We start from the raw sequence: 26,040 nt of genomic DNA, 5'->3' as shown, positions 1-26,040 counted from the left end.
GAGGGTCCTGGCATGTTGAGGTCCTCTGGTGGGGCCTGTGACCACATTGTAGAAGGCCCTGGTTGCATGTGGACGAAGGTATGCAGACCTTTGAAGAATTCCACCCAGGAGATAGAAGCTGGTTCTAGACTAGGGGGTGCTGTGTCCCTGGGGAGCCCCGTTTGAGGAGGGGGGTCCTGCTGTGCGATGCTAGGTCCAGCGTACTGCTCGAGAGGCTGGGGTCCGGTACCAGCTGGGGGCCATGAGTTGGGTCCCCTAGGGCCTCTTCGCACTGTATGCACAGGGCCGTGGCCTCCTCATGCTATGCAGCTCTAATGTGGAATGTTGGGCAAAGGCCCTGAGCTTTGAGCTTATTTTCAGGTGGTGCCATGGCTTGTGCGCGTACAATACAGTTGTGCGCTCTGGTGTGTGTCAAAGTTGTGCGCGTAGGTTTGGTGCTCACGTGCAGAGTGATGTGCGCGCTGTTGTGCGCACGAGTCGAAATTATGCGCCTGGCACAGTGAGCGCGTGGGGTACTTGTGCGCACAAGGAATTTGTGCGCATGGCTCGCCTCTGTGTGCATGGATCGAGACGGCGGACAGGGCGGCGAACGGGACCAAAATGGTGATGGCGACCACGTGGACAATATGGCAACCACCTCGGAGGGTCTCCACGTGGGAGGACCCTTGGTTCTGACCAGGGTCTAGCCCTGCTAGGGCAGATCAACTCGGTGGCACTGGTCCCAGCTGGCGACCTGTGCGTCTCCTCGAGCTTCGGAGACCGGAAGGCTTTTAAACAGATTTTTACCTTACCTTGTCTCGGCGCTTCCCGGTTTCCTTCCGGGCGGTCTCCGGCTCTGGGGGAAGAGGGAAAAAGCAAATGTTGCTTACCTGTAACAGGTTTTCTCACAGGACAGCAGGATGTTAGTCCTCACATATGGGTGACATCACAGGATGGAGCCCAATCAGGGAACACTTTTGTCAAAGTTTCTAGAACTTTGACTGGCCCCTACTGGGCATGCCCAGCATGGTACTAACCCTGCAGCTAGCAGGGGTCCCTCTTCAGTCTTATTTAAAAGCTACAGGTAGTGCCGAAAAATAAAATAATAAAACTAACCCAACCCTGCGGGGTGGCGGGCGGGTTTCGTGAGGACTAACATCCTGCTGTCCTGTGAGAACACTTGTTACAGGGAAGCAACATTTGCTTTCTCACAGGACAAGCAGGATGGTAGTCCTCACATATGGGTGAGTACCGAGCTGAGGATGTCCGAACATGTACCAAATGTAGCCAAAGGCGTGCAACAGGCACAACAACTGGGGCGGAATTTGGTAGAGGGTATCCTGAACTCCACCGGGCAGGCGGAAGGGTGTTGGTAAGTCACGTCGTAAATAGGTTACGCAAGACAGACTGGCCGAAGATGGAATCTTGTCTTTCGGCTTTGTCTAAGCAATAGTGGGCTGTAAAAATATGAAGAGAACTCCAAGTGGCAGCCCTGCAAATGTCAGGAAGCGGCACCGATCATAGGTGTGCTACTGAAGTCGCCATGGCCCTCACAGACTGTGCTTTAACACGGTCTTGGAGTGGAATGCCCGCTTGCTGATAGCAAAAGGATATGCAGTCCGCTAGCCAGGAGGAGAGAGTCTGCTTACCCACAGGCTGCCCCAATTTGTTAGGATGGAAAGACACAAATAATTGAGAGCTCTTCCTGTGGGCAGCTGTACGGTCTAGATAGAACGCTAGAGCCCATTTGCAGTCAAGGGTATGCAGAGCCTGCTCTCCTGGATTGGAATGGGACCTGGGAAAGAAGGTAGGTAGTATAATGGATTGAGATGAAACTCTGATATTTCCTTAGGTAAGAATTTAGGGTGAGTGCGAAGTACCACCCGGTCTTGCAGAAGTTTAGTGTAAGGCGGATAGGTAACTAGGGCCTGTAACTCACTAACTCTGCGAGCCGAAGTGATTGCCAAAAGGAAAATCACTTTCCATGTGAGAAAGCGAAGTTCACAGGATTGGAGAGGCTCAAATGGTGGTTTCATGAGCCGACCCAAAACCAGGTTGAGGTCCCAAGAAGGGGCCGGAGGACACAGTGGAGGCTTGAGGTGAAAGCAAGCCTTTCAGAAATCGTGTAACAAGGGGTTGTACTGAGATAGGGACATCCCCGATACCTTTATGGAAGGCGGCTACCGCACTGACATGCATTCTAATGGAGGACGTTTTAAGACCTGACTCTGACAAGTGCCAGAGGTAGTCTAGAAACTTCGGGATTGGACAGGTAAAGGGATCAAGGGCCTGAGAAGAGCACCATGATGTGAACCTGTTCCATTTGGAGAAATACGATTTTCTCGTGGAAGGCTTCCGTGAAGCAATCAAGACACGGGAGACTGGATCAGAAAGGTTAAGTGGCTGAAGGATTAACCTTTCAACATCCATGCTGTCAGGGACAGGGCCTGAAGACTGGGGTGGCGAAGGCAACCGTCGTTTTGAGTGATTAGAAGCGGGTCTGTTCCCAGAGGAATGTGCCTGCGAATGGAAAGATCCTGAAGAATTGGGAACCACACTTGGCGGGGCCAGTGTGGTGCTATCAGGATCATGGTTCCCTTTGTCCTGATGTAACTTCACGAGAGTCTTTGAGAGAAGTGGAAGTGGAGGGAATGAGTATAGGAGAGCGGTTGACCATGATAGGGAGAACGCATCTCTCGGTGGATAATGTTGGCTGAGAGTGAGAGAGCAGAAATTGCTTACTTTGCGATTCTGGGGTGATGCAAAGAGGTCTATTTGAGGATAACCCCATTGTTGGAAGATGGAGTTCGCTACCAAGGGGTTGAGAGATCACTTGTGCGGTTGGAAGTTGCGACTCAACTTGTCTGCCAACACGTTGTCCACTCCCGGCAAGTAGGTGCTCTGAGGTACACTGAGTGGGAGAGGGCCTCCGCCCATATCTGTGCAGCTTCCTGATACAGAAGGTAGGATCCTGTCCCTCCCTGCTTGTTGATGTACCACATGGCCACCGGGTTGTCCATCTGGATCAGGATGACTTGACTGGACAGGCGATCCTGAAATACTCTGAGAGCGTATCTTATTGCTCGAAGCTCCAGGAAATTTATTTGGTGTTTGGCTTCCTCTGGAGACCAGGAACCTTGTGTCTGGAGATCGGCCACATGGGCTCCCCACCCGAAGTTGGAAGCATCGGTGGTTAGAGTTATTTGAGGGTTTGGCGCCTGAAAGGGCAAGCCCTGTAGAAGATTGATGTGATTCGTCCACCAGGCGAGAGACAGACTGAGTGAGTCGGTGACGTGGACAATGGTCGACAGGGGCTGAAGGGACTGTGTCCATTGCGACCTTAGAGTCCATTGCATGACTCTCATGGCCAGGCGGGCCATTGGTGTGACCTGAACTGAGGACGCCATGTGTCCTTGAAGGATGAGAAAACGATGAGCAGTCGTCGAGCTTTGAGACTGCAGCTGTTGTAACAGAGACACGAGAGTGAGGGCTTGTTGTCGAGGCAGGAAAGCCTTTGCCTGTAAGGTGTACAAGTCTGCCCCAATGAACGATAAAGTTTGAGATGGGACTAAGGAGGATTTGTCGTAATTGACGAGAAATCAGAGTGAAATTAGAGTGTGTAAGGTGAGATGTAGGGATGACAAAGCGGATTGCTGAGTCGGAGCCCTGATTAACCAGTCATCCAGATAGGGGTAGACGTGAATACCTTGAGTCCTGAGGAAGGCGGCAACTACGACGAGGCATTTTGTAAAGACTCGTGGTGCAGATGCTAGGCTGAATGGAAGCACTCAGTTGATAGTGCTTGGGGCCTACGAGAAACCTTAGGAATTTGCGATGAGATGGAGTTATCGCAATATGAGTGTATGTGTCCTGGAGGTCGAGAGAGCAGAGCCAATCTCCTCTTTGAAGAAGAGGAAGCAGGGAGCCCAAGGTTACCATCTTGAACTTTTCTCTCTGGAGGTACTTGTTGAGGGCTCGTAGATCCAAAATTGGACGAACGCCTTCCGATCTTTTGGGGATTAGGAAGTACCGGGAATAGAACCCGAGGCCTTGCTGAGGCGATGGTACTGGTTCTATTGCTCTGGACTGGAGTAGGAGGGAGGCCGCCTGCTCCAGGAGCAATGAATGGTCGGATGTTTTCCACGTCATTAGAGGTGGGGAATCCGGCGGGATGGAGAGAAAATTGAGATGATAGCCTTGAGCAATTATTGCTAAGACCCAGTGGTCCGAGGTGATTGACTGCCATATGTTGTTGAAATGGCACAAGCGGCATCCCACTGGGACATTTAGTAATGGAATCTGGCTGCTCCTCTCTATGCGAGAGTCAAAAACCAGAAGCAGGGCCCAGTTGGGGGGCTGTCTGTGGTTTTTGCTTTCGGGTTTGACGAGACTGTGATTTGAGGAATGGTCTCGCAGAACGGCATCTAGCTGCTGGTGGGTAGGACTTCTTTGGTCTATAAAAAGACTTTTTAGAGTCCTTCTGGAAAGACTGTTTAGAAGGAAAATCCGAAGGAAACAGAGAGAGCTGTCTGAGGGTCTCATGATGGTCCTTTAGTTCAGCCACTGTCTTTTGAATCTGCTCGCCAAAGAGATTGTGTCCTATGCAGGGGAGGTTGGACAACTGCTCTTGAACTTCTGGACAAAGGTCTGAAGACTTGAACCAAGCCCATCGTCTTGGTGAAATAGCGGCTGCAGATACTCTGGTTGCAGTGACAAAGATATCGTATCATGATCTAATCACATGTTTGCCTGCCTCCAAACCCTTAAGTAGAGTGTGGAACTTTTCTGGAAGTGACTGAGGCATGGAGGTTGTCAAGCTTGTAGTTGCTTAAAAATGACCCTATTATATTGGGTCATATATAGTTGGTAAGCAGCAATTCGGAGGATCAGCATTGATCCTTGAAAGACTCTGCGACCAATGGTATCCAAAAACTTCTGTTCCTTGCCAGGGGGAAAGGAAGTATGAGTTTTGGACCTTTTTGCTTTCTTTTGCGCAGATTCAACCACCACAGACTGGTGATCCAATTGAGGCTTTTGAATACCTGGAGCTGACTGCACCAAGAAGGTAGAGTCAGTTTTCCTGTGGACTGGTGCAATGGAACCAGGATGCTCCCAGTTCTTTTTGATAAGGTCAAGAAGAACTTGATGGATGGGGATAGAGGTGATTTCCTTGGGCGCGTCCAGGAATTGAAGCAACTCCATCATCTGATGTCAGTCGTCCTGTTCCGTCAGTAACTGGAAGCGGACCAATTCAGACATGTCCTTCACAAAATTTATGAAAGAAAGGTCCTCTGGAGGAGAACGCTTTCTACTTTCGGTGGTGAGGATAAGTCATTGGTGTCTGGTGAAGAATCATCAGTCCAGGTATCATAAGGATCAGCACCTGTCGCTCTAGGAACTGTAGAGGGACGGGGTAGTTGGATACCCAAAGGTCCCGGTTTAGGCTTCGAAGGCACCGGAGGAATAACTGGAGGCACCGATGAAAGTAATGAAGGTCCTGGCGCAGGCATCGATGGCATCGGTGGATGGCTCGATGGCGCCGATGGAGATATCGGTATCTATCTCGATGGCTGAGGCAGAACTCCCGATGGAGGAATGCGGAACGGTGTTTCTCCTCCCAATGATAAAGTCAGCGGGGAGGGCACCAGAGCCATCAGTGACCCGGGGTCCACCGGTGGAAAAGCGGCAATAAGTGCTTCCATCCTTAATAGCAGCGGTGCCAATGCTGCTGGAATCGGGTCGGTGCTCGGTTCCACTATCGGCACAGATATCGGTGCCGGGGGGAACCTGGAGTCGATGCATCGCCCTGTCGATGGCCTCCTGAGCCATCCGGTCCAGTTCTTGTTGGAGACCTGGAGCAAGCAGCCCTGGCTCCGGAACAGAAGAAGGAGGCAGAGGCATAGCCGGAGGGACCACTGTTAAAGGTGGAGTTGTGGCTCCCGATGCCCTGTCGGGTGAGGATTGCCTCAGTGACCCAGTCGCCAAAAAGGTCGGTGCCTTTTCTGGACGGGGTTTCTTCGGCGGCGGCTCGGACGATGGCGAGGTCGATGGTTTCGATGCCTCGATGGTCCGAGACTTTCGGTGCCAATGGCGATGTTTCTCCTTACGATCCCCTCGGTCCTGAGGGGGAGAAGAGGATGTCGAAGGCCGGGATGTGATCGACTCCGGGCAGTCACCAGTCGGTGGACGATGCTGGCGTGACGTTGACGGTGCCGGTTCAGATGACGTCGATGCAATGGACGGAGTCGGGGTTTGAGCACGGAAGAGAAGTCCCATCTTCTCCATTCTGGCCTTGCGACCTTTTGGTGTCATTAGGGCACATTTGGTGCAGGTCAAGACATCGTGCTCTTGTCCAAGACACATTACACAGACTTTATAGGGGTCTGTAATGGACATGGTACGAGTACAGTCCAGACACCGACGGAACCCCGACGCCATGGCCATAGAAAAATCTAGCCGCGGTATGGTCGACGGCCAAACTCGATGGTAATCGATGGAAAACGGGTAAAAACTTACTGGAGTACCATGGACTGAAAAAAGTTAACAGAGAGACCCATGTGGGGCAATTTAACTTTAAATAATTCTGTGAGGAAAATTCCTGTCAGGAATCTTTGCAGAGCTCCTTAACCGCATGGCTACTTCTGCGTGGAAAAAAGAAGACTGAAGAGGGACCCCTGCTGGCTGCAGGGTTAGTGCCATGTTGGGCATGCCCAGTAGGGGCCAGTCAAAGTTCTAGAAACTTTGACAAAAGTGTTCCGTGATTGGGCTCCATCCTGTGATGTCACCCATATGTGAGGACTAACATCCTGCTTGTCCTGCTTTAGATTTTGCATGTCCATTATGTGAAGCCTTTATGGTCTCCTCATGTGGTCTCTGAAACCAAGCGAAGAGTGATCCAAGACACCTTGGATTACATATTGAAGTTGGAAGCAGTGGTTCTTGTGCCCTCAGAGGAAGGAGGGCAGGGGAGGTATTCGATCTATTTTGTGGTTCCCAAAAAGGAAGGCACTCACCAGCCAATTCTAGATTTCAAGAAGGTGAATGTGGCCTTAGAGGTGCCTTGCTTTCACATGGAAATACTGCACTCAGTCATTGCAGCAGTCGGAAAAGGGAAGATTTTGGCATCCCTGGACCTTACAGAGGCATAACTGCATATCCAATTCAGGCAGAGCATCAAAGGTTTCTCCAGTTTGTGGTATTGGGGAAACATTATCTGTTTCAATCTCTCCCTTTCAGCCATGCCATGGCACCACATACGTTTACCAAGGTGATGGTGGTCGTGGCAGCAACCCTTTGCAGGGAAGGCATCCTGGTTCACCCACATCTGGACAACTGGCTGATTTGGGTAAAATCAAGAGAAATTGCCAGTGGTCGGTGGAGCAGGTGTTTCAGGTATTACAATCCTTGGGTTGGGTTGTAAATATTACAAAAAGTCATCTGATTCACGCTCAGTCTCTAGATTAACTAGAAGTGTGTTTCGAGGCAGAAGAGGGCAGAGTATTTCTCAGAGGATAGAGAAATTGTAGGACAAGGTATAGTAGTTGGTTCATCTTGGAAGTCCCAGGATTTGGGCTATTTGAAGGTGCTTAGCTCCATGGTATCTACGCTAGATATAGTGCCTTGGGCATTCGTGCATATACGTCCACTGCAGAAAGTGCTACTGTCGTACTGGAACCCCCAGTTGGAGAATTTTAGGCTCCGCTTGTCCCTTCCTGGAGAGGTCAATTTGGGTCTATCCTGGGGACTCTTGTGGGACCACTTAGAAAAGGGGCTAGATTCCAGACTGGGTGGTAGTAATGATGAACACCAGTTCGAGAGGATGGAGAACAATCTGTCAGAGACAGACAATCCAGGGACTGTGGTTATCAGAGGAAGCATCCTGGTCCATCAACTGTCAGGAAACCAGAGCAATCCGGAAGGCATTGTTTCAATTTGTAGCGTTAGTTTGTAGCCATGCGGTGTGAGTTCTTTCCAACAATGTGACCGTGGTGGCATACATCAATCAGCAAGGAAGCACCAGAAGCCAAGTAGCAGCCTTGGAAGCTCAAGAGCTGTTCTGGTGGATGGAATGACACCTTCTGGTTCTTTCAGCATCCCATGTGGCTGGAGTAGAGAATGTGCGGGTGTATTTTCTTAAAGATACACTTTGGACCCTGGAGAATGGGTCTTGTCACATGATGCAATGTCCCTCATCCATGTGAGGTGGGGGCACCACAAATGGACTTGATGGCATCAAGGACAAACACCAAAGCTTAGCAATTCTTCAGTTGCAGTAGGGGCAGAAGGGCTCAGATGCTGTTTCCCAGCCCTGGCCATGGGGGGTCTTCCTAATTGTTTCCTTCTTGGACGCTGATCAGCAGAGTTCTCAGGCATATAGAGGTGCATCACGGGAAAGTAATTTTGGTAGCCCCAGCATGGACTCTTGAGACCGTGGTATGCAGATCTGGTAAATCTGGCGATGGACGAACCATTGCGGTTTACACACATTCCCAGGTTGTCGCGTCGCGGCCCTATCTTCTTGGATCAAGTGGACTGCTTCTGTCTCGTGGCTTGGCTTTTGCGCTAAGATGTTTGAGATTAAGGGATTACTTGGAAGAGGTTATTGCCATTTTGTTGCAGGCAAGGAAGCCTTCCATGTTCTTAGTTTTCGCACAGGTGTGTTTGAGGCCTGGTGTCTTGAAGAGGGGGTTGCCCCGCGGCCTGCTTCAGTTCTGTAAATATTGGAGAAATTACTTACCTGATCATTTTGTTTTCCTTAGTGTAGACAGATGGACTCAGGACCAATGGGTATTGTACTCTTCTGCTAGCAGATGGGAGACGGAGTCAGATTTCAAAGCTGATGTCACTCTACATATACCCGTGCAGGAGGCTTAGCTCTTCAGTATTCTCCTCGAAAAGCCATTGTAGATATATGTGTGCTTACTAACTTGATTAATTTGGATAAACTCGAATAACTTGATTAAACCTGAACTCGTTCAACTGATTTTCAAACTGGAGACTGCCAGTGCACTCAATCGATCAACACCGACTCCAGACGAGATAGTGGGTGTCTTGCGCTAGGGGTAGGCCATGGCTTACCTGTATTACTTTAGTCTCAAGGTTTGTTATCAGAGGTTGGCAGCCATGGGTGGGATGCTGAGTCCATCTGTCTACACTAAGGAAAACGAAATTATCAGATAAGTAATTTTTCCATTTCCTAGCGTGTAGCCATATGGACTAAGGACCAATGGGATGTACAAGAGGTACTCCCGCACAGAGTGGGAGGCTGCCCGTGGCCCACTTAGTACTGCCTTTGCGAATGCTGTGTCCTCCCTGGCCTGAACATCCAGGCGGTAAAACCTGAAAAAGGTGTGTATGGAGGACCACGTCGCCGCCTGCAGATCTCGGCGGGCGACAGCAGCTTGGTTTCTGCCCAGGACACTGCCTGGGCCCTTGTAGAATGAGCCTTAATCTGTAGTGGTGAGGGCTTTCCTGCCTCTATGTAGGCCGTCTTTGATTACTTCTTTGATCCAGCGGGCTATAGTTGCCCACGATGCTGCTTGCCCTTGCTTCTTCCTGCTGTGAAGCACAAACAAATGATCCATTTTGTGCACCGGTTCCGATCTTTCCAGGTATCTGACTAGGAGTCTGCCAGCATTCAGATGGCGAAGAATGCGTGAATCCTCCGAGTCCTTATGCTCATCTGGTGATGGTAGCGAGATGGTTTGGTTCATGTGAAACCAGGAAACCACTTTCGATAAGAAGGAGGGAACAGTGCGCAGTTGGATGGTTCCAGGCATGAACCTAAGGAACGGTTCCCGACAGGATAGTGCCTATAGTTCGGAGATGCGACGAGCTGAACAGATTACCACCAAGAATGCCGTTTTAAATGTTAGGAGGCGCAGTGACAGTCCGCGTGTTGGTCTGAAAGACTCCCCTACTAGGAAGTCTAATACATTATTGAGATTCCATAGGGGCACCGGTCAATTTAGGGGTGGTCGGAAGATATTAACTCCTTTCAGGAAGCGGTACACATCTGGATGAGTTGATAGTCTGATGCTGTCCACTTCGGCTCTGAAGCAAGCCAATGCGGCGACTTGGACTTTGAGGGAGTTGAGAGACAAACCCCTTCTTCATCCCGTCCTGTAGGGAACTCCAGGATTATGGGAATTTTGGCTGTCCGCGGGTGAGTCCGCAGCCTTCACACCAGTCTTCGAATACTCTCCACATCCAAATGTAAGATAGGGATGTGGAAAACTTGCGTGCTCAGAGCAAGGTGTCGATGACGGACTTTGAGTAATCACGGTTCTTCAGGCTAGCCCTCTCTCAAGGGCCATACCGTAAGAGAGAATAGAGACGGATCTTCGTGGAAAATCGGGCCCTGGTGGAGAAGGTCCCTGTGTGGAGGTAGGCACAGAGGGTTTCCGGTAAGTAGTCTTCGCATGTCTGCGTACCATGGTCGTCTTGGCCAGTCCGGGGCGATTAGTAGAACTAATCCCTTGTAATGCTCTATCTTGCGGATGACCCTGCCCAGTAGTGGCCATGGAGGGAAGGCGTACAGTAGGTCTTCCTCTGGCCAGTTCTGGACGAGAGTGTCGATTCCCTGGGATTGTGGTTCTCGTCTGCGGCTGAAGAACCTGGGAACTTGGGAATTGAGATGGGTTTCCAGTAGATCCATGGCTGGGAGGCCCCAGTGATTTACTATCAGCTGGAAGGCTGTGGTCGACAGTGTCCATTCTCCCGGATCTAGACTCTCTCTGCTGAGGTAGTCTGCTGAGCTGTTGTCTTTTCCCGCGATGTGGGAGGCCGAAATTCCTTGCAGGTTTATCTCCGCCCATTAGGGGGTCTATTTCCAGAGACACCTGCTGGCTCTTGGTTCCCTCCCTGGCGGTTTGATGCAAGCGACTGTTGTCGCGTTGTCTGACATTACTCTGACAGATTCACCCCGGAGTCTGTGGGCGAACGGTAGGCATGCTAGTCTGATTGCTTGAGCTTCTAGGCGGTTTATGATCCATTCCGCCTCTTCCTTGTTCCATTGTCCCTGGGCCGTCAGCTCCTGACAGTGTGCTCCCCACCCTTGCAGGCTTGCATCTGTGGTGAGCAAGATCCGGTTCGGTGGGGATAGGCTTACTCCTCTGCTTAGGTGGTCTTCCTGTGTCCACCACTGGAGCTCATCCCGAAACTCTGCTGGTAGTTGAAGGTGAATTGAGTAGTTCTGGGACAAGTGGGTTCCACTGTGACAGTAGGGAGTGCTGGAGCGGTCGCATATGGGCCCTTGCCCACGGAACGATTTCCACGGTTGATGCCATGAGACCAAGGACTTGGAGGTAGTCCCATACCTTGGGACGTGCATTGGACATTAATGTTAGCAAGTATTCCATCAGTTTCCTTCTCCTTGGAGGAGTGAGGAAGACCTTTTTCTGTTTGGTGTCAAAACGGGCCCCCAGGTACTCTAATGACTGAGATGGCTGGAGACAGCTCTTGCCTGTGTTCACGACCCAACCGAGCTCCTGCAGTAGGCTCTTGACTCTGGAGGTGGTCTGCCGACTCTCCTCCGCAGACTTTGCCCTGATCAGCCAATTGTCTAGATAAGGGTATACCAGGATCCCTTCTTTCCTCAATGTTGTCGCCATGACCACCATTATTTAGTGAAGGTTCTGGGAGCGGTTGCTAGGGCCGAAGGGTAGCGCCCGGAACTATTAATGATGACCCAGTCTTGCGAAGCGCAGGTGGTCCTGATGGATTGGTATGTGGAGGTAGGCTTCGGAAAGGTCCAAGGAGGTTACAAACTCTCCCAGTTGTACAGCCCTTATTAATGGAGCGTAGGGTTTCCATGCGGAAGTGTGATACCCTCAGGTAACGGTTGATATACTTAAGATCCAAGATAGGTCGGAATGATCCTTCCTTCTTGGGGACAATAAAATAGATGGAATAGTGTCCAGTATTTTGTTGGGACTTAGGCACCTGGGTTATTGCTTTCAGGTTGAGAAGTCTTGTTAGTGTGGTTTCTATTGCCAGTCTGTTGGAGTGGGAATGGCAGGGTGATGTCAAGAGTTTGTCCAGAGGAACGCTGCGGAATTCCAGAGAGTATCCTTCTTGAATTAAGTTTAGGAACCATTTGTCCGATGTTTATGTCGATCCATCTTTGGTAGAAGAGGGTAAGACGACCCCCTATGTCTTCTTCCTGTGGATAGGTCTGCTTCTTCTCATTGTGGAGTACGGCTAGGACCTGCCCCCAAGCCTGTTCACCTCTTGGTGTGTCTGTTCCGAAAGGGCTGGGACCTCCCGGATATCCGAGGTGCCTGAAACTGCATATTCTTGTAGGTTCTGAAGCGCTGCGATCCTTTGCCCTTGGTCCTTCTGGGGCAGGAACGCTGAGATCTTCTATTCCTATCTTCCGGTAGCCGGGGCACTGGGGATTCTTCCCATTTGTTGGCTAAATTCTCCAACTTGCTGCCAAACAAGAGAAGTTCTCTATAGGGCATTCGCGTAAGATTCACTTTTGAGGTCACATCCGCTGACCAATTCCGTAGCCATAGCCGTCTTCTGGCTGAGGTATGCACTATTTATTTATTTATTTAACAGTTTTATATACCAAAGTTCTGGTAACAAAGTTACTAATCACTTCGGTTTACATTACAACAATAGATCGACGGTATATAGAATAATGTCTTACAATGAACAAGGTAAATAGAACTTGAAAAATAAATAATAATAACTTACAAAGGGCAAGGAGAGTAAATATATACAAAGTAGTGGACTGTCATGGAGATCAAAGCTTAGATATTGAGTTTAAAATTAAGAGAATGCTTGGTTGAACAACCAGGTCTTTAGTCTTTTTTTAAAGGTAGGAGTCGATTGATCTGATCTGAGGTTGTGTCAGTGAGGAAGGACGCCGCAGGTTCCAGTGTTTCTCCAGACGAATTTGCATTTTTGGAGAGGAGCAAGCAAGAGCGTGCTACCAGTGTGCAGCAGGAAGCAATCTGCAGTGTCCTTGCTGTAGCGTCGAAGGCCTGCTTAAGGATGGACTCTAATCGTCTGTCCTGTGCGTCCTTAAATGCCGCTCCTCCCTCAACGGGAATAGTCGTTCGCTTGGAGACTGCACAGACCATGACGTCAACTTTAGGTAAGTGCAGGCGTTCCTTAGCCACGGGTTCCAGAGGATATAGGGCTTCCAGGGCTCGCCCCCCCCCCCCCTTTGAAGCTGGCCCCCCGAGGTATTCCATAGACCTGTTGCAGTAAAAGGGAGAAGCAGCAGCCCTTGAAGCCCAAATTAAAGGTCTTGTTGTGGGGGGGGGGGGGGGGGGGGGGGGGAGTTGTCACAGCCACAAAAAAAGTAGCGGACGCAGGGATCAATAACCGAGGCCCGCGAGGCTGGCAGAACATTGCACGTAGCGGCAGTAGCCACAGAGGCATTCACGGAGCGGAAGGATGGAGGGCTGCCATCTCCAAAAAAAAAAAAAGCAGAGGGGTGGGTAAGAGTATGTAAAATTACAGGTGAGGACATAGGCTATAGGTATTGCCAATTATTAGGCTTGTTCAATATTTGTTGATTGTTAATGTGGCTCGCGAGAATGAGTGCTACTACCTGGAGATAATACCCTTGTTCAATGTACATACACACGGTAATGAGACTCCATCATTGCTCTAGGCTTCAACAGCAAGAGGAAATGTGGAAGAAAAAAAAAAGGATTTGCATTCACAAAAAAGCGAGGTGTAGCTTGCTGTGTTACGGCGGTTTGCTTCCACCAAAACCAAATAAGCCTGATACTTTACTTTCAATACATATCCAGCATGGCTCTCTGCTTCAACGGCAGGGGAGAAAGTCTAATACTTCACTTTCAACGCATAGCTCTCTGCTTCAACGGCAGGGGGAATGTGGAAAGAGGATCTGTATATGGACAACAATCAACAAGGTCTGAATTACATAGTCTGGGTTGACAAAGGCATGGGTGTAGCCTGCTTATTGCTTATTACTTATTACTACCCCTAATTAAGCTCTCTACATTGGTGGTGGGGTGGAGGGGAAATGGAACTAGGGGGTACTAAAAGCCAGGCGTAACAAGTAAGAGAAAAAAAAAAAAAAAAAAAAGAGCTACATGGCTTGCTGGGCAGACTGGATGGGCACATTTGTCTTCTTCTGCCGTCATTTCTATGTTTCTATTCCAGGTCAATCAGTTCCTGATGGCTTCCATCATGGGAATTAGTGTGAGGGCCTTACGAGGGACACCAAGATGGGTTTCTTCTTTGTTCCACCATAGGGTCAGTGCCCGGGATACCCAGCGTCTTCAGAGTCTGAGAAACAAGGGCTGGTAATTCGGCCTTGGGCAGAAGCGAAGCATGGTTCGGTATGGTTCCATCCCTGGAGGATTCTCCTTCTTCCAGGGAGTCGCTCTCGCCCTCAGAGGAGTCTTGATCTGAGGTAGGGAGGCTCTTGGTTAGGCGAGGCATATCTCGAGAGGTCCGAGTAGCACCGGGAGGATCCTGAGCTTCCAGGCGGTGTTGAGCCTGGTGCACAGCAGAGGCTGGTTGTGCCTGAATGAAGGTTTGCAGCCCTCTAAAGAATTCCACCCAGGAGACGGTCCCTGGGTCCATGTTGATCCCCAGGGTGGTTAGAGTAAGTGCCCCCGAGGTGCCCTCCTGTGGTGGAGCCGAGCCGGAGATACATAGGCCCGGGGTACAATCATCAGTGGTACTGGACCCCTCTCCCAACTGTAGGGGGCCAGGTTTTAGTTCCCTTTGAGACTCTTCGCACTGCTGGCACAGGAGGGGCTCCAATTCTGATTGTGCTGCTCTTATGCAGCAGGCTGTGCAGAGGGAGGGACCCTTGGCCTTCTTGGTCGGTGGTGCCATGTTTGGGCGTGCGGAGTTATGCGCGCAGGGGCGCTTAGTTATGCGCGTGACCAAGTTGTATGCGCAGCTGTGCGCAAAGCTATGCGTATGGCAACGTTGGGTGCGCGCAAGTTAGGCGCATCGGCCGACCAACCTGTCCTGCGCGTACCGCTGGATATGGGGGGAATATGACGTAGACGATCCCCATTACAAAATGCCCCCCCCCAGAGGGTCTCCATGTGTGGGCCCTCACACCGGATCGGGCCTAGCCGGCCCAGGGCTGCTCAACCCGATAGGTGCCCTTTACACCTCGCCGGAAGAAATGTTCGGTATGGCTATTCGAGCTCTGGAGACAGGAGACTTAGATTTAAATGTTTCCATCTTACCTGGTCTCGGTGCTCACCGATCGCGTGCCGGGCGGTCTCCAGCTGCGGGGGGGAGAGGGAAATACCTTCACCGCCGCGCTCGATTTTGCACCCGCTGCCTTTCAGCCACCCGGAGGGGCTAAGTCCACACCGGGATTCGGCTGCTGGACCAAGGCTTACCTCTGAGGGATCTCGGAAATCACCTCAGGAATTCTCGACTGGGGGAGGGGCCCTTAGGTATCACTGCAGGAGAAGCGGGGCTCGATCTTCTTAAGGTAAATTTTCTTCTTTGTTTTAAATTGTTACACTATTCTAGTATGGGATATTGTCTGCATCTGCTGTGGAGACAGAGAAATACTGAAGAACTAAGCCTCCTGCACGGGTATATGTACAGTGACGTCAGCTTTGAAATCTGACTCAGTCTCCCATCTGCTAGCAGAAGAGTACAATACCCATTGGTCCTGAGCCCATCTGGCTACATGCTAGGAAATCTCCTTTTTGCAGCGGGGTCTTCAAAAAGGACTAGCCTTGAATTTTCTTCACATACAGATGGGCCAGCATTGGCTTCTTTCAGAGGGCAAGCCCACTGAGCCTCTTTTGTGGCGCATCGGGACATTAGGCGTTTTCTAAAAGGAGTCAAACAATTATGACCAACAGTAAAGCAAGTGGTGCCACTGCCATGGAACCTAAATTTGGTTTGGAAGTAAACCGCCTTTTGAGCCATTACGAAGAACGTCTCTGAAGGTCCTTATTTTTAAATTGGTCTTTTTGGTAGTGATCTGTTGTGTGTGTAAAGATTTCAGAACTTCAGGCATTGTCCTGTAGAGATCCTTTCCGTTTTCAGAACAGGGGTAACTCTGCGCACAGTTCTATCCTTCTTGTTAAAGGTTGCTTTCAGTTTTCATTTGAGTGAGACTGTTGAGTTACCTTCTTTTGAGAGTTTGGACTCATCTACTCTGCTTGCCCGGGATTGCACTTGATGGATATGCACAGGGTTCTGTTACGCAATTTGAAGGTTACCAACGGTCTTCAGAGAACAGATCATCTATTTGTGCTCTTTGCAGGGCATAAAGAGAGAGAGAGAAGAGAGAGAGAGAGAGAGAGAAGGCACTGAAAGCTAGCATCTCCCGTTGGATAAAGGAAGCCATTGCTTCAGCCTATATTTACAAAGGAGTCCTAGTTCCTACAGAGCTTCAGGCTCATTTCACTAAGGCTGTGTCCAGGACTGAATGTCAGCTGGTGTCCACCACAGCAGATTTGCAGAGCAGTGACATGGCCTTCATTGTGCACATTTACCAAGCATTATCAGCTGGATAGTCAGGTTCCGTTCACAGCTGGTTTTGGCGAGTGTTGTTGTTGCGAGCGGGTCTTTCAGGTTCTTGCCCAGTTTAGAGGAGCTTAGGTACATCCCATGCATTTTGGACTGATCTGGGGGACGATAAGGAAAGAAAACTTAGTTCTTACCTGCTAATTTTCATTTTCTGGGGTCCCAAAGATCAGTCCAGAGCCCCACCCTGGATTCTTCTAAGACTGCTCTATTCTGTTTGTACACAGGTCAGAGTTATCTTGATTTGATATTCAATGTTCCATTTATATTCTCTTTTCCTGTTGAGGTTACCTTTCTCCTGCTCATACAGGTAGGGAAGAATTGCAATTGCAGATGGCACACTGTCTAATGTACAGTGAAAGCTTTTCTTCTCTGTTTCCATCTACTGGTAGTGGAGGAAAAACCCATGCATCTGGACTGATCTTTAGGAACAAAACTTAGCACGTAAGAACCAATTTTCCTTTCTCTGCATCGTTTACATCAGTGCAGTAGTGCCCGACCTTGCAGCTGTTGATGCGCCCAACATAGCAGTGCCAGACACTGGCTCATTGTTGGCATTGCTGCCTAAGCCACAGCATGTTTTATTGTCCCATGGCATGGCAGGAACCAACATGAATTCCAGTGTTGTCTGCAGCTCTGCTCTGTGATGGTGCCCATTTTATATTTCACCCATGCCAATTCCATTGGGCCCAAATGTTGCTTGATGGTGCATGAAGCCAGTAGCACTGCTTGGTGGCACCCCCGCACGGGGTGGTGCTTGGTGGCACCAGATAGTGCTTGACATTGATGGTGCTCGGTGCTGCAATACTGCTGGTGCTTGATGGTGCCTGGCGTTAGCAGCACTTGGTGCCAATGGCGCTCTGTGCAGATAGCGCTCATGACACCCACGGTGCTCGGTGCTCCATTTCCTATGGCACGCAACAGCTTCCGAGCCACAGAATGTCATTCAGCTCTAACAGCAGCTGATGATACCCAGGCACCACTGAATGGCGCTCTGCACTGATGGTGCTCCTTCACGCAGCACTGCTGGATCTGTGATGCCCACCACTGGATGGTGCTCAGTGCATATGCTAGATGGCATGTCAACTTATGTTTGATGGCCCAGTGTCGATTCCTATCAGTGCCCTGGCACTTGGATGTGCTCAGGAATCCAGTGCCTTTGGGGCATGGCACCATCAGTGCATCAGCAGTGCCCATGCTCAGGCTTTCCCATTCTTCCTTGGAGACTGCCCTGCCAGAATATGCTGGCATGGAGGAGGGGAGGCCACACCATCCAGGGCACCAGAGATGATAATTTGGAGATTAGTGCAGTTCCCAGGCGCATGGGCTGTTAAGCTTCTCCTCCCCATGAGAAACATTCCTCCATCCAGTAAACCCCCACCCGCTCACAGGACAAGTTGCGGGGAGATCAATCCTGCATCTTTCGCAGTCTGGGCCTCTGTTGAAGCCCAGCAGTGCAACCTAAATCTCATGGAGCTCTTGCCTGGAGTGAACCCAGGCAAATCCCCAGTCTAGAGGCCTAGCCCAACCACACAGGGACCCCAAAAACTGCAAGCCCCATGAGGCAATAGTCAAAGGCAAATAAAATACTCAAAGGCTGAGGAAAAAAAGAAATACATAACCTGTTGGATAGCATTTATTAGTGTAAAACAAAATGCCCATTCGGGTATGCTGGGCACTAGGCCCATTGACCCATGCAGGTGCAGAAATAAAGAATTAAAAAAAACAAAAACCCAAAAGAAAAAAATTGAACTAAAACATACCTAAAGGTGCATGAGGGAGAAAAAAATCCACACAGGGCCTGAAAAAAAACCAAACAAACCCTGCTTCTGTAACACCAGGAACTTTCACTATAGTGACTGACAGTCAACAAAGAACCATGACTTGCAGGCTCTGCAGAATAAATGAAACTAGGGGGCCTTACCTGGGGAGGCCGGGAGATGGCTAGCGCTGCACATGTTCAGTAAAGTATGCTCAAAGCTTCTAGAAGTTTTGAAATCAAATTTCTGTGCAGTGCTCCATTGAATAATATAGCTAATGTGAGAACTGCAAATCTTATTTTCCTTAGAGAAATGGAGAAATTACGTACCTGATAATTTCGTTTTCCTTAGTATAGACAGATGGACTCAGGACCAATGGGCTATGTGCTCCCCTGCTAGCAGATGGAGACTGAGTCAGGTTTCAAAGCTGACGTCACCTTAGATATACCCCTGCAGTGGCCTCAGCCATTTAGTATTCTCTACAAAAGCCATTGTGGACATCTATTGAAAAACTTGAATACAATTTTGGATACAACTTAACTTGATTAAAAACTATTAAAAAACTGGTGACCGTAACTGTACTCAACCAAACATAAGCACTGAATCCTAGCAATATTATAGACGCCCTGATCTAGGGATAGGGCGACTATTTATCCGTAATCTCTTGGAATGGAGATTCACCTCATGGGCGATTTCCTTGGTGCCATTCATGGGCAATCGTGGGCGGGATGCTGAGACCGTCTGTCTACCACTAAGGAAAACAAAATTATCAGGTAAGTAATTTCTCCATTTCCTAGCATGTAGCCAGATGGACTGAGGATCAATGGGATGTACAAAAGCTACTCCCAAACGGGGCAGGAGGCTGTCCGCAGTCCGGTTAGCACTGCCCTCACAGACTGTCACAGTGAAGAACAAACAAGCGGTCTGTATTGCGCATCATTTCTGAATGTTCCAGATACAGTACTAAAAGTCTACTGACGTTTAAGTGGCTACGAGGCGGTAGTCTTCCCTGTCCTTGTGTCTATCTAGGGACGATAAGGAGATTGACTGGTCAGGTGAAACTCCAAGACTACTTTGGTAAGAAGGAAAGAAACAATGACGAAGCTTGTAAAAGTTCCTTGAAGTAAACCATAGGAACGGCTCCCTACATGACAGCGCCTGTAGTTTCAGATATGCGACAAGCCGAGCATATCGCCAGCAGAATACAGTCTTCAGCATTAACAGGTGTAGAGACAGAGCGTGCAGCTGCGAAAGGAAGGGCCCTGCTAAGAAGTCCAATACTAGATTGAGATTTCATAGGGGGACCAGCCACTTTAAGGGTAGTCAGAGGTGTTTAATCCCTTTTAGGAAATGGACCCAAGTCCGAATGTGTAGACAGGCGTGCTCCGTTCACCTCACCCCTGAAATAGGAGAGCACCGCCACTGGATCTTCAAGGAGTTGAGAGACGACCCTTTCTTCAGGCTGTCCTGTAAAAATTCCAGAATCATGGGGATCTTGGACATCCAAGGGAGCAACCCCGCGTTCCTCGCATCAGACCTCAAATATTCTCCAGATTCGAACGTACGCCAAAGATGTCGAGAACTTCCGCGCACGGAACAACGGTGGCGATTACTGCCGCCGAATATCCATGCTTCATCAGGCGAGCCCTCCCAAGGCCCAGGACCGTAAGACAAAACAGAGTTGGGTCCTCATCAAAGATGGGACCCTGTTGGAGAAGATCCCTGTGCAGGTGGAGCCATAGGGGAACTTTTCACCAGAAGCCTCCGCATGTATGCATACCAGAGGCATCTGGGCCAATCTGGCGCCATCAGAAGGACTACTCCTCTGTGGCGTTCAATCTTGTGAATGAACTTGCCCAGCAGAGGTCACGGAGAAAAGGTTACAGTAATTCCTCCTCTGGCCAGGACTGGACAAAAGTGTCAATCCCCTTGGCTGCGCTGATCTCTTCTGCGACTGAAGAATCAGGGGACCTTCACATTGTGAGATGTGGCCAGTAGGTTGATGGATGGGAGGCCCTGGCGATCTACTAGGAGCTGGAAGGCTCTGATCAACAACGCCCATTCCCCTGGATCCAGACTCTCCCTACTGAGAAAGTCTGCTATGAAGTTGTCTTTTCCTGTGATGTGAGAGGCCGAGATCCCTTGTAGATTTAACTCCACCTATTCCATAATGTAGTCTATTTCCAGAGACACTTGGTGGCTTTTGGTTCCTCCCTGGTGGTTGATGTAGGCTACCGTTGTTGCGTTGTCCGACATCACGCGGGACTACCTTGTCCCTGGAGGCCTGCGGCTGAATTGCAGACATGCTAATTTGACAGCTCGGGCTTCCAGACGGTTTATGTTCCAGCACGCCCCTTCCTTGGTCCATCGCCCCTAGGTTGTCAATTCCTGACAGTGAGCTCCCCCCACCTTCGAAGGCTCGTGAGGACTAGCCAGTTCAGTGGGGAGAGGCTTACACCCTTGTTTAGATGAACTTCCTGTAGCTACCACTGTAGCCGAGAACATACTTCCATCGGTAGGTAGCGAATCACGTAGTCTCTAGACAGAGGGTTCCAACATGGCAGCAGGGAGTGCTGGAATGGCCGCATGTGTACCTCTCATCCATGGTACTACCTCCAGGGTTGATGCCATCAGGCCGAAGAATCTAGAGGTAGCTCAACACCATGGGGTGCATTGTGTTCATCAACCCACTGCACTTGGCACATCAGTTTCCTTATCCTCGAGGGAGGGAGGAAGACTCTGTCCTGCTTGGTGTCGAACCGGACTCCCAGGTACTCTAAGGACCTTGTCCATGCTCACGAACCAATCGAGTTCCTGAAGTAGGGACCTGACCCTGCTGGTCACCTGGAGGCTTTCTTCTAATGGACCGGCCGGATCAGCCAGTCATCTTAATAAGGGTGCACCAGGATCCTTCTTTCCGCCATGACCACCATAATTTTGGAGAATGTTCTGGGGGCGGTTGCCAGGCTGAAGGCAACACCTGGAACTGATAATAGCTGCCCAGTACTTGCAAAGCGTAGGAAACCCTGGTGGTCTTGATGGATTGGGATATGAAGGTAGGCCTCCGAGAGGTCCAGGGAGGTTAAGAACTCTCCTGGTTGAATGGCCATTATGACGGAGCGAAGAGTTTCCATGCGGAAGTGTATTATCCGCAGATGACGATTCATGCTCTTGAGGTCCAGGATGGATCGGAATGAACCTTCCTTCTGAAGTACGATGAAATAGATGGAATAATGCCCTATATTTTCCTGGGGCGTAGGTCAGGGGTTATAGCCCTCAAACTAAGGCCTTATCAACGTGGATTCCACAACCAGTTCTTGTGCTGGGAGTGGCAGGTGACATGCATGAACATGTCCCAAGGGATGCTGCGAAATTCCAGTTTGTATCCCTCCTCGTATGATGTCCAGTACCCATTTGTCCGACGTGGATCTCGACCCACCGCTGATAGAAGAAGGATAGTCGGCCCCCCTATCTCCTTGTCCGAATGGTCCAGCAAAACTTCATTGGGAAGTTCGAGTTGAACTTGAGCCCAAACCAGTTCCTCTTTTTTCATTTGTCAGCTCTGAAAGGACTGAGACCTTCCAGAGGGCTGAGATGTCTGAAATGACGAATTTCTGTAGGCCCGGAAAGCGCTGGTTGCCCCTGGCCGACCCCTCATGGGTGAGGGGCGCTGCAACCTCTTTTTCTTATCTTCTGGTAGATGAGGCACTAGAGATTCACCCTACTTACTGGCTAGCTTTTCCAATTCGCTTCCGAATAGGAGGAATCCCTTAAAGAGCATCTTTATGAGGTTTGCCTTAGAGGTTGCGTCCGCTGACCAATTTCATAGCCATAGCTGCCTCTGGCTGCCACCACAGAGGCTACTCCTCTGGCCGAGGTGCACACTAACGGGCCGATACAGTACAGTGCACTCCGACGGGAGTGCACTGTTAACCCGCCAATGGACGCACGTTTTCCCTTACCCCTATTCATTAAAGGGGCCGAAAACGCGCGTCCAACCTGCCGAACCTAATAGCGCCCTCAACAGGCAAATGCATGTCGATGGCCCTATTAGGTATTCCCGCGCGATTCACAAAGCAAAAGTGCAGTCAAGCCGCACATTTGCTTTCAGAAATTAGTGCCTACCCAAAGGTAGGCGCTAATTTCTTCGGGCACCGGGAAATTGCACAGAAAAGCAGTAAAAACTGCTTTTCTGTGCACCCTCCGACTTAATATCATGGCGATATTAAGTCGGAGGTCCCAAAGGGTAAAAAAGTAAAAAAGAAAAAAAAAAATTTGAAGTCGGCCCGCGGCTGTCGAGTCGAAAACTGGATGCTCAATTTTGCCGGCGTCTGGTTTCTGAGCCCGTGGCTGTCAGCGGGCTCTGAGAACCGATGCCGGCAAAATTGAGCGCCGGCTGTCAAACCCGCTGACAGCCGTCGCTCAGGGACAAAAGGAGGCGCTAGGGACGCGCTAGTGTCCCTAGCGCCTCCTTTTGCTGTTTCTTCCAACCGGGCCTCATTTAAATACAGAGAGAGAGAACATGAGCGAGTCACCAGGGCACAACAGGAAGTGATCTGCAGTGACACTGCTGTCATGTCAAAGGCTTGTTTAAGGATGGACTCCAACAGCCTATCAAGCGCATCTTTCAAGGCCGCTCCTCCGTCTACTGGGATAGTTGTTCACTTCAAAACAGCGCAGACCAGGGGATCTACTTTCATGAAATGTAGGCATTCTTTGGCCACTGGGTCCAGAGGATACAGGCATCCAATGCTAGACTTCCTTTAAAGCTGGCTTCTGGGGCGTCCCACTCCAGGTCAATCAACTCCTGGATGGCTTCCAGCATCGGAAAATAGCAAAAGGCTTTCGTAGAGACACCAGGATGGAATTCTTCTTGGTTCCAACATAGGATCCATGCTGGGAACTCCCAGAGAGGTCTTCAGGGTCTGGGAGACCAGGGCCGGCAATTCATCTCTGTGGAAAAAAACCATAGCATGGTCCGGTATGGCTCCAGGCCTAGAGGGATTTCCTCGACCTCCAATGAGTCCGCATCCCCTTCCTCATCCTTGGTATCTGGGCTCCTGTCAGGGATATCTTTGGTGAGGCGAGGCATGCTGATATGGCTGGGAAAATGGGGCCTTCCCAGCTGGGGCTCAGAATGGGCAGGGGCAGCAGCTGATTGCATCCAGACAAGGTGTGAAGCCCTGAAAAAATTTCACCCAAGAAAGGGTCGTCGGGTCCATACCTAGCCCAGGAGGAACTGGGGTAGGCGCCCGCTGAACTGCCTTCTCCCAAGGATGATGCAATTCCGGGATTGCTCAAATCCAGGGTGCTACCAGATAAGGTCGTGGCTGACTCGTCCTCCGACTGGGAGGGGCCAGGCTTGGAGAATTTCTGCGAGTCCAGCCCTCCCTGGGCCTTCCTCACAGTTCGGACACAGGAAGGAATCTAGGTCAGACTACGCAGCCCTAATATGGCAGGCAGCACAAAGTGTCTTCTTGTGCTTTTTGGTTGCTGGAACTATAGTTCACTGTAGCTTGTGTGTTCAGCCAGCTAGCGCTTGGAGTCTAGCACAAACAAATCCACCCGGATGTGCGTAAGTATAAGTGTCCGGTTGGGTGCAAACGTATGTGTGTACTTATGTGTGCAGGTATGCACGCGGTTATGCGCGCACTTATGCCCACGTTAGGCGCACATGGCCAGCCCGCACCGCGTGTACCGATGGTCAATGGGGGAAAATGGTACTGCACCAACTGCGCGCAAGATGGCGCCACCGCAGCCTGCCACGTGGAGAGTCCACCGAGCTTGAAGCTGGGCCTAGCCCATCGAGGGGGCCACTCAACCCGTTCTGAAATCCCCTTCCCTTGCCCTATTGGGAACGTCATCAGTTTCTGCGCACCGAGCAAGGAGACCGGAGGAAAGACTTACCGAAGCCCTTCCATGTCTCTGAATTGGAGGAGTTTCTTCTTTACTTACCTGGGCTCAGCGCTTACCGCAGGGCTTCCCAGCCTGTCCTGGGGACACCACAGCCAGTGGGGTTTTCAGGATATCCCCCATGGAGACTCAGTATATGCAAATTTATCTCAAGCATATTCATTGTGTATACCCTGAAAACCTGACTGGCTTTGGGGTCCCCAGGACAGGTTTGGGAAGTCCTGGCTTACCGGCTGAGTACTGAGACCATCTCCGGCTGTGGGGGGAGAGGGCTTAGGCCGTCACTGCTGCGCTCAGCTTCCTGCACCCATTGCCTTTCAGCTGCTTCAGCAGCAAAGTCCACGCCGGAAACCGGCTACCAGACCAAGGCATGCCTCTGAGGGATCTCGAAAGTTGCCTCAGAAATTCTCAACTGGGGGAGGGACCTTTAGGTATCACCGCAGGAGAGCGGGGCTCGATCTTTCTCCAATTTAAAGGTAAAGGTACATTTTCTTCTTCGAGCTAGTACTGCAATCCTGCTAAACACCAATGCTGGTGTGGGGATAACACATTCACATCTGCTAGGTGATGGAGAGATACTGAATGGCTAAGGTCACTGCAGGGGTATATCTCAGGTGACGTCAGCTTTTGAAACCTGACTGTCTCCATCTGCTAGCAGGGGAGCACATAACCCATTGGTCCTGAGTCCATCTGGTTACACGCTAATAAAATTACATTATAAAACCTGCAAGCTGATTCCTAGCCATTCCTTCCTACTTTGTGTACATGGGTTTGCAAGTGACTTTTTAAAAGGGAAACTCCCTGTGGTATTTCCCTTTGAAAATGTAGGCTGGCAGCGGAATGCAGGTACTTTATCTGTGTACTTTGTACCTGCTTTGAAGTACACAGAGGGATTTCAAAATGAAATCCCTGTACATACTTTCCTTGCCCCAACTTAACACCACCACGTTTACCCACACTAAGGCAGAGGCAATTTTCAAACACTGTTTTTATGCTGGTAAAAACTGCCCCCTTAAAGAACATCAGAGCACAGCAATCTGTATAGAGTTTGATTAATGGGCATATTCATGGCAAAAGCCCAAGTCACCCTACCTTCAACTCCTGCAGCTGATCTGGTTCATACAGCTGGCCAGAAACTGCCTGAGCCAAGAAAGCATCTAGCTCATGCCGGAGTAGAATCCTGCCACCTGGCCACTGCATCATGTAACTGTGACACAGAAAAGAAACAGATCATCAATCAGCTATGCTTCCTACCAGCAAAGGCAATACCATGTAAAGTGTCTCAAAGAAATGCCTCGCAGAGAGACATTGAGCAGAATCCCTTGGAAAAGCTCTTCCCTCCCAGAACAGACTTTCTGCACAGCATGCCTTGGAAGCACTAGTTTCCTGATAGTGACACACAAGTGGCATACCACAGAAAGACTCTCTCCCCAGTACACACACATTATGAAGTGTCCACTGAAACACAGCATATCAGCAGCCAAGAGCACAATGGAGGGTTGCACCCCATGGCTGTACCATTCACCATTATATAGAAACAGAACATGCAGAAGATAAAGGACTTAATGCCTATCTAGATTGTCTATTTTACTTTCCTGTTGTAATACTATAGCCTCTAATTTGATCTCTGTATTTACTTTCACTTTCTTGCAATTAATGCTCTACGTTTCTTCCATGTTCTTCTAAATTTTGATACTATTTTGCCACCATTGCCTCGCACTGGGAGGCTGTTCTAGAAATCCACCACTCTTTCCGTTTTGTAAGTTCACCCCAACTACTCTGGACAATGGGGTAGGGCTCTCTTCCTTTAGGCGGAGACCAACAGCAGATTTGACATTCCTCACTGACCAGTAATCTAATCAAACAACAGTGTAATATTTATTTA

At 49.9% G+C, this 26,040-nt stretch overlaps 1 protein-coding gene across 1 annotated transcript in view; it reads right to left on the bottom strand.

Moving 5' to 3' along the window:
* Positions 1–26,040, bottom strand: part of FAM120C (family with sequence similarity 120C) — a 385,399-nt gene that overhangs the window by 81,269 nt on the left and 278,090 nt on the right. Inside the window, 1 exon segment of the mRNA XM_029607874.1 lies at positions 25,248–25,362. Coding sequence (XP_029463734.1) covers positions 25,248–25,362 — 115 coding nt within the window.

This window comes from Rhinatrema bivittatum, chromosome 1 (assembly GCF_901001135.1).
Source record: "Rhinatrema bivittatum chromosome 1, aRhiBiv1.1, whole genome shotgun sequence".
In the NCBI taxonomy this organism is placed as follows: domain Eukaryota; kingdom Metazoa; phylum Chordata; class Amphibia; order Gymnophiona; family Rhinatrematidae; genus Rhinatrema; species Rhinatrema bivittatum.
This window is presented reverse-complemented; position numbering and strand designations above follow the sequence as displayed.